This window comes from Cibotium barometz, chromosome 25 (assembly GCF_041138505.1).
Source record: "Cibotium barometz isolate CiBa-2024 chromosome 25, ASM4113850v1, whole genome shotgun sequence".
NCBI classification, from domain to species: Eukaryota; Viridiplantae; Streptophyta; class Polypodiopsida; order Cyatheales; family Cibotiaceae; genus Cibotium; species Cibotium barometz.
In genome coordinates this window covers 23906603-23927825 of record NC_141070.1, presented here as the reverse complement: position 1 = coordinate 23927825, position 21223 = coordinate 23906603, and the positions used below count along the sequence as shown (strand labels likewise).

The 21223-nt window shown below is 41.1% G+C and overlaps 1 protein-coding gene across 1 annotated transcript in view; it reads right to left on the bottom strand.

The window, feature by feature from the left end:
• LOC147624370 (zinc ion binding protein) overlaps window positions 1-21223 on the bottom strand; it is a 130184-nt gene that overhangs the window by 8271 nt on the left and 100690 nt on the right. The window contains exon 16 of the mRNA XM_086819359.1: window positions 10167-10306. Coding sequence (XP_086675485.1) covers window positions 10167-10306 — 140 coding nt within the window. The remainder of the gene's footprint in view (window positions 1-10166; window positions 10307-21223) is intronic.

Here is a 21223-nt window from a genome sequence, read left to right as displayed (position 1 = left end):
AGCGATGGCAGCTGGCTGCCACATAATCGGGCAAGCGCACAAGCAAAAGAGGAAAGCAAGGAAACGCGATGGGCATCCAGGCGGCAACTAATCGCACAAGGAAAAGCGAAGAGAAGAAAACGCCGGGCAGCCCAAAATTTTTTTTGAAAAGAAAAGCTAATCGATGGTTTATGAATAAAAGCCTCTCTAGTAGATTTTTCTAAGGCAAAAAGCGTAGCCCCGAAATTTGTATAAATAGAGGCCAAGGCCCTTGTATTCAACATCATCTTGGGTGAAAGCTTGAAGGAGATCTCTTCCCCGTGGATCAAGGAAGAATCTTCTCGGGAGTTGTGCAAGGGCTACGCCGACTTTGAATTATAAATAAATACCTGCGGGGGCGCCACGCTTTGGGGCCAATTGGTCTCTTGTGCAGGAGCACTCTAGCTCCACTTAAATATTTTCTTTTACTTCCAAATTTATTATTCCAGTTCATAAAGTGATTAAAGTGTGATTAAGTGTGTTCACTGCCCGTCAAGTTTTCTGAAGGCCGGTTTCAAGGTTCCATTGCCGGGATTCATCGTCAACTTTTTCAAGAAGGCGAGCCTGTGGTCGACACATTTAATCTTATGGCTGGAACTAGTGCGGAGATGAAGGATTTATCTTCGGAAGAGGACGAGTACTACTTTGATGAAGACGAGGAAAGCGAGCAAGAAATACCTTCCAATATGCTAGAGCTTGAAGATGATGATGCCACCTATGAGGCAAAGATGCAGAGTTTGATGGAGGAATTAATGGAACTCGCAGAGGACTCACGTTTTCCCCGAAACTTCAAAGCTGATTCCAAACCACAGAGGTAGGGATCTGAGAAGAAAGCCAAACCTCAACGTTCGACTCCCATACATCCAAATTTTCAGCCATACCTTGATTCTTCTTCTTCTTTTCCCCCACCTATCCATGGGAACCCTTTCAATACTTCTCATCCTGGTTACTTTGGCGGAGGCTTTGTCTTTCATTCCATGACGGGTGTACCCAACATGGGTATGACTGGGAGCTATGGCATGCAACCAGGTATGCATGGAGGTATGTATGGAGGTATGCTAGGAGGTATGTATGGAACTTATGGTGGCGGTGGTGGAAGTGCTTTTGGTATGCCTGGTATGGGAAGTGGTATGATGGGCATGGGATCTAATGCTGTGGGCAATTCTTTTCTCAAACCACATCCCTATAATAATCTTGTTCAAGGCGAGAAGCCGCTACCGGTCACATCCTTTAGGCCCATGTCACTGGTTGAGCAGATAGAGACTTACTGCTGTGGGTTATCCAAGGAGCTTCAAGATTATTGCATCAAAACAAAGGTCATTAATATGACTCAGATGATAGAAAATGCTTAGACTAGATATGCCATGCTTACTAGTCAGATGTCTGGATTCAAGGATCAACGTCTCTTCTCCAAGAAAGCATCAAAGGAATCAAAAGAGACCAAAAACACTGAACCACGAGAGAAGGGGCAATCCAAGAAGAGAAAATTTCAACCTTTACCTCAAAGGACAGATGAAGAAAGGAAAGAGCTTATAGCTGGCAACAAATGTTTCTCCTGTGGAGAAGCAGGGCATCGGTATTATAGGTGTCCGAAAAGAGCACCTAAAAACGCAGATGATTCACAGGAAGAGCCTAAAGCAAAGAAATAGAAACCGTCTGCTGGACTAGTACCTGACTTGATAGGGATGAAGCAAGGGGATGCATCTTTAGAGTTATGCAGAGCATGGGGAAGACTTCGAGATCAGGAGGTTTTGATCTTCTTCGATCCTGGGGCTCGTGCAAACTTTATCACCCCTGAGCTTGCAGCAAAGTTGGGCATTAAACCAGAGGAGATGGGTGTGTTACATGAGGCTACTTTGGCTTGCCCTGGACATTCGGTTGAGGTTACACCGATCATTGGGAAACTGCGTCTCAGTGTGCAGACTTACACAGACAGAGAGGATAACTTCTTCATTATGCCTTTGGAGGGTTGTGATGTTTTGTTGGGTATGCCTTGGTGCCATAAGGTTAAAGCGGTGGTAGATACTTTCAACATGAAAATCTCTCTCACTAATAAGAAGAAGGAACACACTCTTGATGTAAAGCTTTAAGGGGAATCTATTCCTGTTGTATCGGCCTCGGCCATTTCTCGTCTAATAAAGAAACATCTTTTTGTTTACTTATTGTTTGTTAAAGAGAATCAGGATACCACGGATTCTAACTTATCTGAGTTGGATAAAGAAAGATTGGATTTTCTCAAAGGTTTTCAAGATTGTTTTTCAGAGGCTTTGCCAGGGAAATTGCCGCCTGCCAGGCCTGAGGATCATGGGATTGATTTGATTCCTGGAAGTTCACCATCGAATAAGCCACCCTATAGGGTGAGTGTAGCCCAACAAGAAGAGATTATGAGCCAAGTGCGTGATCTGTTGGACAAAGGGTTGATTCAACTGAGCTCTTCACCCTATTGTTCACCAGTGGTACAAAAGAAAGATGGTTCTTGGCGGATGTGCATTGACTACAGGGCACTGAACAAGATTACCATCAAGAACAGATTCCCTATACCTGAAATCGATGATATTTTGGATCGATTACAGGGATCAGCTTACATAAGTCGCATTGATCTGAAGAGTGGATGTCATCAAATTCGCATCAGGCCAGAAGATGTGCACAAGACAGCTTTCAAGACAACTTTTGGACTTTATGAGTTTTTGGACATGCCTTTTGGTCTTACGAATGCTCTAGCGACTTTTAACAGGATGATGGATCGGATTTTTCAACCCCACCGTTCTTTTGTGGGCACTTTCTTTGATGATATGATTGTGTTTTCTCACTCAGAGAAGGAGCATCGAGAGCATTTGACCAAAGTCTTTGAGGAACTCAGAAAGCATAGGTTGGTTGTCAACGGAAAGAAGAGTGAATTCTTCATGCAGTAGATTCACTTTCTTGGGCACATAGTGTCTAAGGATGGCGTCAGGATGGATCCAATAAAACTTGAAGCAATAAAGAATTGGCCGGATTTACAGACTATTCATGATGTAAGAAGTTTCTTAGGACTTTGTTCATATTACAGGAGGTTTATCTGATTCTTTGCAGAAATTGCTTCACCTTTACATCACTTGACCAAGGTGTAAAATTCCGATGGACAGTAAAGGAAGTGGAAGTTTTCAACAAGCTTAAGGAAAAACTAACCTCTGGTCCAGTTTTGGTTTTACTAGATCTTCATAAACCTTTTTGGTACTTTGTAATGCATGTGGGAATAGCATTGGAGCTATTCTTATGCAGGAGGGACATATTATTGCTTATGAGAGTAGAACTCTGTCACCAGCAGAAAAGAATCTACAAGTGTATAAGAAGGAGCTTCTTGCAATTATTCATGCTCTTTCTACTTGGAAGCATTACCTTCTTGGGGCTGATTTCATTATTCAGAGTGATCATCAGACTCTTCGATATTTCCTTACCCAAACAAAGCTCTCAGAGAAGCATATGAGATGGGCAAACTTTTTGTCCATGTTTCACTTTTAGATTGTTCATATAGATGGCAAAAAGAATGTGGTAGCGGATGCCCTGTCTAGGAAACCACATGTGGCCGCCGTCTCCATTATCTTTCATCATGAACTTGATGATATGCGAGAACAGTATGCTAATGACTCAGATTTTGAGCGGATTTTTGATCGTTTGACCGAAGGTGAGCGAGTTGATCATTTTTCTCTGAAGGAAGGATTCTTGATGATGCATGACAAATTGTGTGTTACATCTCAGCCGAGGCAGAAGGTTTTGACAGAATGCCATGCTCCGCCTTATGTAGGCCATCATGGTATTGAAGCTACAGTGAAGGCTTTGGAGGCATTCTTTTATTGGCCTACTATGCGCAGGGATGCTGATGCTTTTGTTCATGATTGTATCATTTGTCAGAAGGTCAAAAGACACCTGGGTTACTTCATTCTTTGCCTATTCCAGATAGACTGTGGGACAATATTGCTATGGATTTTATCTTTGACCTTCCTAGAACAAAGAGTGGGAATGATGGCATCTGGACTATCATAGATCGTTTCAGTAAGCAGGCTCATTTCATTCCAGTTACGAAGAAGATTAATGTAGAGCAAATGGTGAGGATATTTTTGACAAATATCTTCAAATACCATGGGATGCCCACATCTATTGTCACTGACCGAGATCCTCGAATGACGAGTTTATTTTGGAGAGCATTGTTCGAGAACATGAAGACTTCGTTGAAGTTCTCATCGTCTTTTCATCCACAAACAGATGGTCAATCAAAAATTGCCAACTCAGTTGTATTGGATCTTCTAAAGTGTTATGCTTCAGATCGTAAAGAACAATGGGAAAAGTATCTTCCTTTGGTGGAGTTTGCTTACAACAACACCATTCACACTTTGACAGGAAAGGCACCTTTCGAGATTGTAGAAGGCGGGAAGAAAGTACCTCCGATCGTGCATACAAAAGATAAGATCTTCGAGGCAGATCGTTTTGTGGAGAATATGGATGAGGCTTACAAAAAGGTCAAAATGGCTCTTCAAAGGACTCAAGAGAAACACAGAAAAGCAGCAAACCTTCACCGTCGATCATTGGTTTTTGATTTGGGTGATTGGGTGCTTTTGGGATTTGAGAAGGCTAGACTTAGGAAAATGAAGGGTAAACAGAGCTTATATCCTAAATTGAGTGTGCGGTACTATGGGCCTTTTCAGGTGATTGAGAAGATGAGTGATGTTTCCTATCGTCTTCAGTTACCAGATCTTTGGAAGATTCATAATGCATTCCATGTGAGTCTTCTTAGACCTTTCAGAGGTGCGGTGCCTACAGCGCAGGTTGATGAGCCACAACCAGAGGTAGAAGAACTTGATGAGATTCTTCAACCGGAACAGATTTTGGCACATAAAGAAAGAAAAGTCAGAGGGAAAGTTTCACGTCGATATCTTGTGAAGTTTGTGAACTATTCGCCTATGGATTCGAAGTGGATGGAGGAGGGTAACTTGGCAGATTCACCGAGGGTACTACAACTTTACCTCGAGGCTTTTGGTTTGGAGCCTACCTTGCAAAGTGCTTCAACAGGTTCAGCTATGGATTCTGGAGTACTGCCTGTTACTCAAGAGGGGGGTGACTCCGCTCCTTTGTCACAGAGTTCATTTGGATGAGATCTTGAAGTCGCTTGGTGTTCTTATCAGCACACCCGAGATACTGACCTGACAGTATATCTGCCTACGGGATTTCTATGATATATGTGTACTAGTCACATGGTTTGATTCATGGATATACGAATATCTTCAGAGAATGGGGACGCCTATTCTAGACTTTCGTTTGATATGCATCAATATTTACTCATGTTCATGGTGTACTGCTGATCGTGGGTCCTATGGGATGGCCATGAGCGGAGCAGGTAAAGCATCCAGGGGGACATGACTATTCAGGAGGTGGATGCTCTTGATTTATGTTACTCGGATGTTCTGTTTCAGTTGGCAGGACATGGTTTTCTCGTTGCTCTCTTGGGTTTTGTTTCAGTTGGCAGATCCTTTGAATGAACAATTGAGGACGATTGCTTTGTTTTAAGAGGGGGGTATGTTACAGGACGACTGAGTATTTTACCTCTTTGTCTTAAGCATTGCAATTATGTTTTAAGCATGTTTAAGCATTCACTAATCATGTTTAATCCAGTAAATGCATGTGTGTAAGTTTGTACACGTGTGTGGATGCAGATACATGTTTGGTGTGTGTGTGTTCATGTGCATGCTTTTGGTTTTTCTCTTACCTTGTTGCAGGAAATAGCAGCTGAGGCACCTTGTGATTCAGCCCAATCAGCAACCGACACATGGCACAAATGACGTGCCAGCTGACACGTGTGCAGGTACAATAGGCTGCACAGGTTGGACTGCACGTGTGGCTGGCTGTTGCTCAGGAGCTGAGGCGGCTGCAGGTACTGCCATGTGGCAGCCAAGCACAGGCAACAGCCAAGCGCCAGGAAGCAGCAGCCAAGCGCAGCAGCAACAGCAGCCAAGCATGGGCAGCAGCGAAGCAAGCGCAAGGTGGGCAGCGAAGCAAGCACAAGGCGGGCGGCTGGCTGAAGCGATGGCAGCTGGCTGCAACATAATCGGGCAAGCGCACGACCAAAAGGGGAAAGCAAGGAAATGTGATGGGCATCCAGGCGGCAACTAATCGCACAAGGAAAAGCGAAGAGAAGAAAACGCCAGGCAGCCCAAAATTTTTTTTTGAAAAGAAAAGCTACTCGATGGTTTATGAATAAAAGCCTCTCTAGTAGATTTTTCTAAGGGGAAAAGCTAAGCATAACTTTTCCCCCAAATTTGTATAAATAGAGGCCAAGGCCCTTGTATTCAACAACATCATCTTGGGTGAAAGCTTGAAGGAGATCTCTTCCCCGTGGATCAAGGAAGAATCTTCTCAGGAGTTGTGCAAGGGCTACGCCGACTTTGAATTATAAATAAATACCTGCGGGGGCGCCACGCTTTGGGGCCAATTGGTCTCTTGTGCAGGAGCACTCTAGCTCCACTTAAATATTTTCTTTTACTTCCAAATTTATTATTCCAGTTCATAAAGTGATTAAAGTGTGATTAAGTGTGTTCACTACCCGTCAAGTTTTCTGAAGGCCGGTTTCACATATGCTGGTTGAATGCTGAAGAGGATCTCCAATGTTTCCGTACGCTTGTGACAATAGTGACACTTGCCTTTCTTCTTTTGGGTATCACCTTGTGACGAGGTGACTTGCCTTTGTCTTTGAAGAGGTAAGCATGGTCTGAGATTTGCTGGAGTCACCTCTGGATCTATTCTTCCTTGGCTGTTCCTCTTGAAGAAGTAAGCCAACAAGCTCCTCAAAGGATAAAGGGTTACCTCCTCCTCTCATAGGGAGTAACAAAGAAGTATGAAAATTTTGGTAGAACTCAGGCAAGGAGTTTAGAATTGTTGTGACCAATTTCCCTTCATGAATTACCTCATTAATATTCAGCAGCTTTTCTTTAAGGTCTGTTACCTTGGTAAGATGATCCACTATGGAATCACCTTTGTTCATGGCCAGGTTGTCCAGCTCCCAAGTTAGGTACATGACACGTGCTTCGTTGCGGGGCTGGAACATGGTCTCAACAAGCGGCCCTCGTAGAGCCACAGGATCGGATGTGAGGGATGATGGATTGCTTGACAGATAACGCAATCATTACCATTGCTTGAGCATCATGAGAATCCCATCTTCTTTGGTCTTCGGTGGGTCCAAGTGGTGGTACTCGAGGTCCTGCTAGCACTTAGGCCACCATTGGTGCCCCCCTTCCTATAGGAACTGAAGCTTCCGAGGTGGTTGGAGCTGGTGTCGGAGGACAAGGCTCTTGCCCATGACAATCTCCCATAACCCCCAAGCAATGAGCAAGCTTTTGAGCATAAAGCTCTAGAATGAGTAGTTGGGGCCATCAAGGTGGTCTTCAGTGGTGATGAACTTACCAAAGCTGGAGATGTCAGCAGCAACAGCAGGTGCTCTAGACATCCTCACAATACTAGGTTTCCCGACATAAGGTAGAGTGCAAAAAATAAAGAAGCCCCCCTTTGACGTGGGCTGTAGTGCACTATGTAGATGGGAAACAAGTGACAAGAGTGTGCTCACAGGGCATCGGATTGAAGCTGGAATGTGCTCACAAGGCACCGGGATTCAACTGGGTGTAAGGTGCGATCGCCAAAGTATACCATATGCAGGATGTACACTTGAATGAGCTGTAAACAGAATGCTCTTGGAGTTGTGCACAAAACCAAGAGTGCCTGGATGCCTAATGAGAGAAAAAATAACCAAGAATCCAAAATACCTCTGAAAGGCTGAAGAGTCGAGAGACTGTGTGTGAGAATCTGTAGCCTTTAGGTCCGGACCAGTCAGAAGCGCCCCCAAAATAGGTTGGTCTGATGGCAGCTGCCGCTGACACCAGCACTATCTCTATAGACCAACTGCAGCAGGAGAAGCAGCAGTAGCATTGCAGCCAGCCGACTGCAGCAGCAGCAGCAGAGAAGTGATACAGAGCCTGGGACGAGCGCGTGTGCAGGAGTACCTTAGAGAGAGCAGCAGTCGGGGCGGACACACGGGGTGTACGATCTTGGATCGGGAGCAGCGCGTTGCAGGAGAAGCTTCAACAGCGACGGGCACGGGAGCAGTGGGCTGCAGGAAAAGCTCAAGCAGAGGGGGCACAGAGGGAGTCAGGGCGCACCTGGAGGTGTGGGGTCGGGATACAGCACCTGCATGCAACAGGGGGAGGGTCTGGGTGGACAGAATGGTGGTGCCTCAACAGATGGCGACAGACCTTGGGCAGTGTACAGCGCTGGACCCCGTTGTGACGGGATGCACGAGGCAAATCCTTGCAATCAGGACAAGGACAGCGACGGCGACTTGTAGCTCCACACTGCTGTCGGGTCTTCGCAGCGTCCAATACTGTGGGTGGCTGTCGGACCGACGCTGTGAATGACGGCTGCCTTAGAGGTCGTGAATGCACGTAGGTGGTTGTCAGATGGCAAGAGAGGACCACAGTGATGACGTGCTGTCAGACGGCGAGAGGGCGATGGTAATGGCGAGTTAGCTGCAGCAGCAGCTCCGATACCAATTGTTGGGCTAGCTTGATGGTGACTGCTTGTGATGGGCAGATGACAGCTCCGGAGACAGAGAGAGGGAGAATGGATTAAGTAATGCTAATTACACTCTTGCATGAGGTACAAGATGCTTGATGTAATGACTAGGCAAGTACAAAAGGGGCACTAGATTTAAGGTGCAAGATTAGGCATACTTTAAACATTAGAATAGTGGTCCTTTTTATAGGAGAGACCCCCCTTACAAGGTGTGTGCATATGCTGCCACCACACATGCCACATGTCACATCATGATGCCAAGTGTCCTTATAAGTGTCACTTTGCCCCACATCATAGATTACAAAATATCCCTCTAAGAGGGTGTTCGCACAAGAAAAGAACCATTACACACTGGTGGTGGTTCACATTATTTAAGCCCAGTTTACATACACGTAGGGTGCTAGTTTACACAACCACCTAGCACCGGATTATTCCCACATTAATCACTAATTATATTCTCACTTTGTGATGAAAAGTATTTCAAACAGCATTTAATCAATTGATTCTTCTGGCAACTCCCAAACAGCAGGCATTTCCAAAAGCCCATATTTTACCAACACAAATTTCACTGCTACACTGTTTATCAACTCGAAACCTTGTGTAATGTGAGAAGGTCCCTCTGAAGAACATTGTTGTGGCCAAGCGTTTCGACCAGAACACTAACTGAAAATAGCTCCAGCCTAGAAGCTGATTATTTCTGATGCAACCCTGCTAATGAGCGTGGCTTCCAGGTTGTGTTGGAGGTGGCCCCAAGCTGGTCTGCTTCCTATAACCCTGCCCGCAAGAGTAACTGATTTGAGCATTGCAACTCGGTTGGAAAGCAGCTGAAGATTAGCCTCTAAAAAAATGCAATTGAACGTGTCCTCGACCTAGGGCTCTGCAATATTGTCCCCATGAGGATGGGAAACTAAAGGTGTTCAAACACAAATCCTAACAAGAAAATTGATTTTTCTGTTTTCCCCCTTTTTTCTCTCTAAAGGGGAGGGCGGTAAGCAAGCCAGAGATGATAAGAAGCTGCAAGACATGGGCAGGTCAGATTGCAGCCAAGGTAGGCTGTTTTTTTTAACCCTTAAAAAACAGCCAAGGAAGGCTGTTTTTTTAACCCTTGAGCAAGTCCTTCTGTAGTCACAATACCAACAGGGGCCTGTCAGGGATCTGAACTCAGGATCTCTCCTCCCAAGTCACAAGCCAACACCAATTGGTTATGCGCTCGTTGGCCCAAGGTACGCTGTTGCCACTGGCCACATGAAAAGAAGGGGCAGGAAACCCTCAAAAGGCCAGGGTAGCAAGGAGAGGGGTAGCATACTTGACATCCGGGAGGGGGATTGATTCAGCTCATGTCCAAAAAAGAACCTTCACGATAACCAATCCTACATGAACATGTCACCATGCGTGGTGTTGGTTTTGAGAAATCTTAATGAACATAGCTGAGGCCACTGTACATCTGAAATTTGGCCAATTAAATCAAGACAGCACATTTTATATGTAACTTACCTATTGTCTGGTTCTCTTTTCAAAATCTACAAAGTTTTTTTTATATAGATTATAAATAGTACCTCCCTAGCAGTTTCAAAGTCGTCGCCTCATCAAGAACATCCTTGCAATCACTAAGAAATGCTCGAAACTCTTTGAGTACGCTTTGGTGTTCTGTACTGTTCTTGTTTTCATTGCTATCATCTGATACCAAGCAGTTGATCTGCCACCAAATCTGGCTTGTAAGTGAATAGTAAAAACCAACAAAATGAACATTTTCATGATTCTTTAGATGGCTGTGGGCAACATGCACTGCCAAGAAAAAAAAACTTATTGGAGAAATCCAACATTATACAACACCAGAATATTGAGACAAGACGTGTGTATATATGAATGTGTGCACGCTCACATTCATAAATTTTACAACACCAGAATATTGAGACAAGACGTCTGTATATATGAATGTGCGTGCTCACAGGCACACGTACATGTAGGTGTGCACACACATGCATGCATACACGCACAAACATGTACATCTCTCTCTCTCTCTCTCTCTCTCATTTCAGTTTTTCTTTCCATGATACTTAGGACATGGACTTGTTGTATACAGATTTGTTTCATAGGCCAATGTGACCTTCCGTAGACATTAATATATCTTTTCTTTTCTTTCTTTCTTTCTCTCCCGCCCCCCCCCCCCCCCCCCCCATTGACATGCTCCCATCACAGAGGCCTCACTCTCTTTCTGCCTGGACATTGGTACTAGCTGAGGAGGGATCATCATCTGCAGTTCTTTCATTGTATACTTATGTATGTATGTATGTTTACATACATATATATATATACATATATATATATATCTATATATATACGCACACACACACACACATATACATATACATAAAAATACATATACATATATAGATACATATACGTATATATATATACATATAGACATATGTGTGTGTATATATATATATATATATATATATATATATATATATATATATATATATATATATATATATATATATACACATATGTCTATATGTATATATATACATATATGTATATCTATACATCTATACATATATATATACACACTTTTTTTTTAGTGGAATCATAAGTATATTAGATTTACAAGATGACTATCCAAAGTAGATAGTCCCAAAGTACATCAACTGAAGATGTCAATATAAGACATATATACATCATGATCTATTTGGTCAACCTGCATGCAATCGAAGAAAGATTGATGCAGGGAGTACCGAAAAAAAGAAAAGGCAGAAAAAACCGCATCACCAAAAACTGCATGGTTGCGAACTTTCCATAGTGTCCATAAAGCCCAGTAGCGCACCCATGAGAAGAAAAGAGAGAACTCTGGTCTGGGCAAATGAAGACCAAATAACCAGAAAAACTTTCCAAATATCATATTTGGAAATCTAGCCCGCAGAAGCTGAATGAGAGGAAGAAAAAACTGACGAGAAGAAGGACAGCTCCAAAAAATATGAATGATTGTCTCCCTGGAAGCAGAGCATCTACGGCAAGTGGATGAGGATATATGTCTGCGTGCCAGAAACTGTCCTGAGGGAATAATAGCCAAAAGAACGCGCCATAAAAAGAGCTGTTGTCGAAGAGGAAGCTTCGACTGCCAAAGAGATCGCAATCGTCTTTTCCACCACCAAGATGACCGATGCATATGCCAGAAGAGATTTGCCCGTTCAGAAACCCAAGGCAATGGCAACAAATGTTTATACAGACCAGCAACTGTAATATCAGATAGCCTCAAGGGATGGCATGAAGAATCAAAAGAGGAGATAGTCCAATCCTGCAGGCGATCTCGAATTCCCAACAGTGGAATCGGCAAAAAATCACGCCAAAGATGACGATAATGAGGTCCCAAGCCATAATGTGCAGCAGCCTGTGGAAAAGAAAGAGGGGAACCATCAGGATGGATGACATCTGCCACAGAGGTAACACCCTTTGAGTGGAGAAAATATGAACGCCGGGGTTCTTGCACCGCCAGGGGAACTGAAAATGCTTTGGACCAGTGGATACTCTCAACGCGGAGAGAGTTGCCTTGTAAGGAGCCGCGACCATTCCATTTTAAATTTGAAAGGACAAGCTTCCAATCAGCAAGTAAGCCAGAAATGAGAGGACAGCCCTTAATTTTGCCAGTAATGTAACCAAGAATAAAATCCCAATGAGTAGGTTGCCAATGGCCAAGAGCCGAAGTCGTCAGATGAAGTAACAAATGACGGATCATCGCTGTCCAAGGCTGAGTGCCTTCCAGAAATTGAAGCATCAGTTTACCTCTGTGGGCAAGAATATGCACCTGTAAATTAAGGATATTTAAGCCTCCATGCATTTTAGGGGTGCACAAACGATTTGCCGAAAGCAAACGTACACTCTTTTTCCCCTGTTTCGACCTCCAGAATATCTCAAAGATGGTGGACATAAATAATTTCAGCTCCCCTTTAGAAAACCTGATGAGAGGAAGGTAGAACTGAATATAGGCAACCAAGATGGATTGGAGAATCCGTAAACGAACATGCAATGGCCATGTTGCAAGTTTCCAGTATTCCAACTTTTTCTTGAGCTTTGCCAAGACCCAATCTGTTTGTTGACGGCGAGTGACTGACCATCCCAAAGGATATCCCAAATGCCGAATCAAATGAGTGGAGTGAACTATTTCTCCTGGCCATAGCAAATTATGCCACTGTTTTGAATGTAGAGGCAACAATTTAGATTTCTGAAAATTGATTTCTAGGCCAGCCGCAAGAGCAAACAAAGAAAGAGCCTGCATCAAAGTAGAGAGATCCTGATGTGTGTTGCGAGGAAGAAAAAAAGAATCGTCAGCATATGCCTGAGCAACCAACTGACGTCTATTCTGAATGTCCAATCCATGAAGACTGCCAGTATCAACCAAATGATCTATATAAAGAAGCATGGGATGCGTCGCTATAGCATACAAAAGAGCACTTGAAGGGCATCCCTGCCTAACTGAACGATGCAAAGTCCATGATTCTGAGAGATCTCCTGACAATATACAAGCCGCCTGGCTATCAGCATAAAGCCAGTAAATGATATTCTGCATTTTTTCTCCAAATCCCAGAGCACGCATGGTTTCTTGAATGAAATCCCATTTAATAGTATCAAAAGCCTTAGCAATATCCACTTGCAATAATAAGACATCTTGCTGCGTGTATTTGGCATATTCAATGCCAATATAAGCATTTGCAATGTTATCTGTAATGTGCCTGCGAGGAATAAATCCATACTGTGCAGAATGGAGTCCATCATTCAAGCAACCCTTAATGCGATTGACAACCATTTTACTGATAATCTTGTATATCACCGGCATAAGGGTAATTGGTCTCCAATCTGCCAAAGACTAACATAAGTGTTTTTTAGGCAACAACTTCACTAATCCTTTTTTCCAGGAAGCTGGCATTTGCCTTGTCTCCCAGGCAATGTTTACCATACGCAACAAAGGTAATTTGAGGGTGTCCCAATATGCAAGAAAAAATTCAACTGTAAGGCCATCCCATCCTGGAGCTTTCCATCGGCCACAAGACCTGATTGCATCAGACAGTTCTTGTTCAGAGAATTTTGTTTCTAGTTGTTGCGCCTGAGTAGCAGAAAGGATGGGGGATACATGCTGTAATAACCGATGACGTGCATCACACACTTCCATGGCATGAGAATCGTCTTCACCAAATTGAGAGGAGAAATGGGTAACACAAGTCGCAGCCAATTGTGCTCGGGTGGAGGTCCACGTGTCATCTGAAATTAAAGTGCGACATATAGATGCAGCTTGTTTTCTGGAATGTAAACTCTTGAAATTTTTTTTGGAAGCGCAGCCTTTGTCCAAAAGCGCCTGTTGTCGTGCCCGTATCTCCCATTTGACAAGCTTTCGGTGATCATTTACCTGAATACAGTGACGAGCTTGACATAAAGAAGTGGCTTCAGCCAAAGTTAGGGAGCGAAGATGACTAAGCTCGATTAACGATTGGCATGTTTGCTTAGCATAAGCAACAGTCTGTCTCCAACCTTCCAGATACTGTTTACCATAATCACGGATGACTGATTGCATGCGAGCAATAAAAGCTGTCCATGCATAATCCAAGTCAATGAAAGATTGAGGAAAGAGTGGCTGACAGGCCTCAAGTATCAGTGCTTTGAATGCATCATGCTCCAAGTAACTATTATTGATGATAAGCAACCTTCGAAGTGGCAATCTGTCATCAGGCATGTCGTGCAGATGAACTCTGAGCCATAAGGATACATGATCTGAATATGTAAATGTATAATCCACCCACAATTTGGTCGTGAGAGTATCATAATGAAACGGATGAAGCTGATACCATCGATCCAAGCGAGCTTTGTAAGTGGATCGTGCATTATGTTGGAAGGTATACCCAGGCATCAAGGGCTGAGATTCTTTCCAAAGATCAATCAGATTAAGCGTTGCTACAAAATCTGCCCACGAAGACGTCTCAGTAGCAAGCATATGTGTACGACCGGATGTATTATCACCAGGTTGAGGGGCATTATTGAAATCTCCACATATGAATGCTTTCTGTCTCCAAGGGTACAATTTCATTTGTTGCCATATCTGTCCTCTAGCCTGAGAGGATTGAGGTGCATATATTGATGCAAATTCAAAGATTTCACCCTGAATAAAGCACTGCATAACCATCCATCTGCCTTGGAGGTCATTAAATGCCATGACTGGCTGTAAATGATGTTTCACAAGAAAAAGTACACCCGAAAAGGCATGGTGGCCTGCATAAAAAATATCATAACCAGCATAATGGCCTTGCTGTCCAGCGTAGTGATGTTGATAGTGTTCCTGAAGAGCAACGATATCTGGCTGCATACGCTTCAAATATGCCCAAACCATCTTCCACTTTTTAGGGTCACACAAACCCTGTACATTGAGAGTCAAAACTGTGATATATGACATCATATTTATAGTGTATGTACAATATGAACAAAAAAGTAGCTCAAACATTAGGGGAAGTCCACCACTTCTACCCAAACAGGACAGCGATGCTTAATCAAAGCCTGATAGTCTCTGGTGGGGGACCACGGCAATACATGAACCATCTGTTGTCCATAGAAGAGAGAGGAGTGCTCTAAAAGCGTTTGCTTATGGTGCTCATCCACCATAATGACCTCAAAGAAACCTCTTGCCACATAGTGGACTTTGCGAACAAAACAACCACCCAATGTCCGTGTCAACCAATTCCCGACATCAGCAGCAACAGGCATCCTGCCTGGAAAAAAAATAATCACAGCATGCTTCGCATATTCTCGAATGGGATCTATGATTTCATCCACATCCACTGCAAGTCCCACCATAGGAACAGGATCTTTCCAATTCTTGCGTGTATCCTGAAATCCTTCATGCATTACCTCATAGATCAGCCCAGCCTCGGGCGTTTCATGCATAGGGTCATCCTGACCTACAGCCTGCTTTTGTTTTTTATGAGCATAATATTTTATAGGAGAAGCCATGATGAGATAACAGGCACTAGGTAAAGTCGGTGCAGAAAGGCGATATCAGGACAGCTGGACAGAGAATCGAGGGCGCTGTAGACGCACCAGCGAACAGTCTCAGTGGACCCACGAGCAAGGACGGGCACTCCAGAAGCAGAATCCGGCGACCAAAATGCAGAACTGGGCGATTGGGATAATGGCGAGGCAGTCTGCTGAGCAATTTCGGCGACGAATTGAAGTTGCGAGGGAACCAGGTGCTCACGGGAGCAGCAAACGATGGAGTCGAGTCGAGGCTGATGGACCACGCAGGGTCTCACACACACACACACACACACACACACACACCTAGCCTGCACACTCTCTCTCTCTCTCTCTCTCTCTCTCTCTCTCTCTCTCTCACACACACACACACACACACAGGGTTGTACAGAGAAGAGGAGCGATAAACAGTAGCTAAGCAGAGGGTATAACAGCGAGCAAAAAGTGAGTCAAAACAGGGAAGACGTGAAGGTTCGTGCAGTACTCTCTCCTGCGCGAGCTCTCTCACTACACCACACACAAACACACCTATATATATATACACACACATACATATATAGGTATATACATATACATATGTATATATACATGTATGTATATATATACATGTGTGTATATATATATATACATGTGTATATATATATATGTATGTATGTATGTATGTATGTATATATACACATGTATATATGTACAAATGTATACATATACATACATACATACATACATACATATATATATACATGTATATATGTACAAATGTATACATATACATACATACATACATACATACATATATATATATATATATATATGTATGTATGTATGTATGTATGTATATGTATACATTTGTACATATACATACATACATACATACATACATATATATATATATATGTATGTATGTATGTATGTATGTATGTATATGTATACATTTGTACATATGTACAAATGTATACATATACATACATACATACATACATACATACATATATATATATATATGTATGTATGTATGTATGTATGTATGTATATGTATACATTTGTACATATGTACAAATGTATACATATACATACATACATACATACATACATACATATATATATATATGTATGTATGTATGTATGTATGTATGTATATGTATACATTTGTACATATATACATGTGTATATATATATACAGATATATATATATATATATATACATATATATATATATATATACATATATGTATGTATGTATGTATATGTATACATTTGTACATATATACATGTGTATACATACATACATACATACATACATACACATGTATATATGTACAAATGTATGTATATGTATACATTTGTACATATATACATGTGTATACATACATACATACATGTATGTATGTATGTATGTATACATTTGTACATATATACATGTGTATACATACATACATACATGTATGTATGTATGTATGTATACACATGTATATATGTACAAATGTATACATATACATACATACATACATACATATATATATATATATGTATGTATGTATGTATACACATGTATATATGTACAAATGTATACATATACATACATACATACATATATATATATATATACATATGTATATATATACATATGTATATATATACATATATGTATGTATGTATATGTATACATTTGTACATATATACATGTGTATAAATATATATATATATATACATATATATATATATACATATGTATATATATATATATATGTATGTATGTATGTATATGTATACATTTGTACATATATACATGTGTATACACATGTATATATATACATACATACATATATATATGTACATATGTATATATACATATGTATACATATATATATATATATATATATATATATATATATGTATGTATATATACATACATATGTACATTAAATGTATATATACATATATATACATATGTATACATATATATATATATATATATATGTATATATATATACATACATATGTATGTATATATACATATATATACATATGTATATATATATACATACATATGTACATATGTATACATATATATATATATATATGTATACATATGTATGTATATATACATATATATGTATACATATGTATGTATATATACATATATATACATATATATACATATGTATATATATATACATATGTATGTATGTATATACATATGTATGTATATATACATATATATACATATGTATGTATATATACATACATATGTATATATATGTATGTATATTACATATGTATGTATATATACATACATATGTATACATATATATATATATATATATATATGTATATATGTATACATATGTATGTATGTATACATATGTATGTATACATATATATACATACATATGTATACATATATATACATACATATGTATACATATGTATGTATGTATACATATGTATATATACATATATATATGTATATATGTATATATATACATATGTATACATACATACATATGTATACATATGTATGTATATATACATACATATGTATCTATATATACATATGTATGTATGTATATATGTATACATATATATACATATGTATATATATATATATATGTATGTATGTATATGTATACATATACATACATACATATATATATATATATATGTATGTATGTATGTATATGTATACATATATATACATATGTATATATATACATATATACATGTATGTACATACATACATACATACATACATACATACATACATATATATATATATATACATATATATATATATATATATGTACATATGTATATATATATATATGTACATATGTATATATATATATATGTACATATGTATATATATACATGAAATTGCTCCTGAGCCAAGGGAAAAAATGTAGCCTGATGTCAAGGTCTTCGTGTATGGCTCTCCTCCCCAATCTGAGTCACTCCAATCGTGGAGTCTGACTCCATCCATCAATCCCCCTCTTGTGTAAAAGAGTCCAAGATCCTTCGCATGTTGTAGAAACCACAAGATACACAATCCTACCTCCCAAAGAGTCCTCTGCAAACATGAGCTCATGTCATATGCACTCTCCTCATCATCATCAGTGCAACATTGTACAGTATTAGTTCAATTCAGGATGATAGTTGTCGTACGCCGTGACCCCATTGTAATCCTCAGTCTAGGATACGCATTCATGCATATATAGTCACTAGAAACCTTAGGGTTTGCATCAGAAAGCATTCTACATATTGCACATCACTCATCCATTGCCTCTAGACCATGGCAAACACTACAGATATCATCTAGTATTTATCAGGATATTTACTATGATTTTTCTAGTATTTTTCCCATCATTTTCAGCTTTTTTCACATCATTTATGCATTTATATTGGACATGAGCAGTCGGACAGCTCAGTAGCCAGCCGACTGGCTCCTTGTGTCCATATAAATAGAGTTCTTGCATAATCATTCATTCATTCATCATATTCAGCAAAGGAGCATTCAAGCGCTTGTCATCCTCAACACTAGGAGCATAAGCGATCGCAGTTTCAGCCCTATTCTCTCAGTGTTTTCCTCCTACAGCCCTAGGCGCATCAACGCATGAGCATTTGGCCCCTACATCAGCAAAACGCAGCAGTTTCAGCATTCAGCCTTGCTGTTTCTGCATCCATACAGTTTTCAGCATTCATCTTATCATCGTTTTGCTCCAGCCACTTGGTGAAGGTAAAACGCAGCATTCATAAGCATTTACAGCATTCATACTCAGTCTCGAACAGTCCCAAACAGCCCCTCTCTCAGCCCTAGCTTTGCATCCCTCCCTCATTCCATTGGGAAGAGTGCATAGGCTCGAGATTGGACATCTTTGGTGCTTCTACAGCAGTGTACAGTTCAGCCCAACACTTGGTCTTCAGAGGTCTTGCATTTGGCTTATCGTCAGTCACACCATCAGTCTCTTTAAAGATAATAAAGCAAATACTATCTCGGTAACGGGATAGGGGGCCCTTTAGTCGGTAATTCGAGACCCAATACAGTGTACAGTTCTCATCTCTCTTATATCTCTTTAAAGTTTGAAGTATTAAAGTGGATTGCTAAACTCGCGAAACTCAGGATACAGAAGACGGTGCGCATTTGTGTGACAAGATCCTCCAAAACGAATACTTCCGCTGCATGTTACTGTCATGTGCACACCCATCAGGTGTACAAGTGGCATGGCATCATCAAGCATCCATAAACATCAATCAGGATAGTAAGCATTAATCCAAGTATTATTCAGGCATATATCAGCATAAGCATGTATATGGGGCTGTTTCAGCACCAACATCAGTACCTTAGTCTTCATTAGCATGTAAGGCATTTATTTGCATCAGGTCGGGGCTGTTAGCACCAGCCGACAGCATATTATGGGTAGCCGACAGCGTATCATGGGCAGCCGACAACAGCGATTATGCATTTATGAGGTCGTGCAGTCCCAGATAGGCTGGCCGACTGCAGCACACTGGCCGACAAGCAGCCATGCTCTCATATATAAGCAACGCATCATTTCAGCATGGTTATCTCATCTTCTCTTCAGCGTTTCCTTCCTAGGAGATAAGGGAAGTCAGCGGGACAATAATTCACCCAGCATATAGTCATCAAATCAGCATATTCAGCACCATAGGCAGCATATTCAGCCTATCCCTCTCATCCCGAGAAGGATCTTCATCTAGGACAGCATCATAGATCTATTTAGATCTCATTGTAACCCATTCATCTAATATAGCTGCATTGCATTGCATTGACACTATTTGTCTATCTTTTAAGCATCATTAAGTGAAGTTTATTAGCCTAAGGTTGTGACTACTACGATCAATCCCTCACATGTCACATTGGTATCTCAATGTAACCCATTCATCTAATATAGCTGCATTGCATTGCATTGACACCATTTGTCTATCTCTTAAGCATCATTAAGTGAAGTTTAGTTAGCCTAAGGTTGTGATTATTACGATCAATCCCTCACATGTCACAGTTACATTGGTATCAGATTCAGCTTGTCCACACACACCGTATCCTAGCATGAGGGCATCCTTGGATGGTCAGATTGCGTTTCGGCCACGACCACCGACTTCAGCATCATGTCTACATAGGAGAGTACCCATCAGCTGGAAGAAGTCTCCCCCGAAGGAGACCTTGCTCTTCCGACTACAGCAGACACCATAGCTCTTCTTAGAGCTCAGAACCAACTACTCATGGAGTGCCTCCAACTCTTGGAGGCAGCAGCAGCACGTCATCCTCTGCCTCCAGCAGCCCCCGACTACATCTCCCTCTTCTTTCAGATAGAACAACAAAGAGGAGAAGATGAGGGCCAAAGGAGAGAAGAAAAAGCAGAAGCAGAAGCAAGAAAACAACAAGAAAAAGCAGAAAGACGGCACTATGAGGAAGCCCAATGCAGGATCGACGAAGACCGGCGTCAAGCTGAACTCGCCGCTCGGGAGCACCAACGAGAGCTCGATCGAGAACGTATGTTACTTGAGCACCAAAGGGAAAAGGAGGCCATTCATCTTAGATACCAGCACCTCTCTTTAGCATCCCCCTCCTCAGGTGCCACCA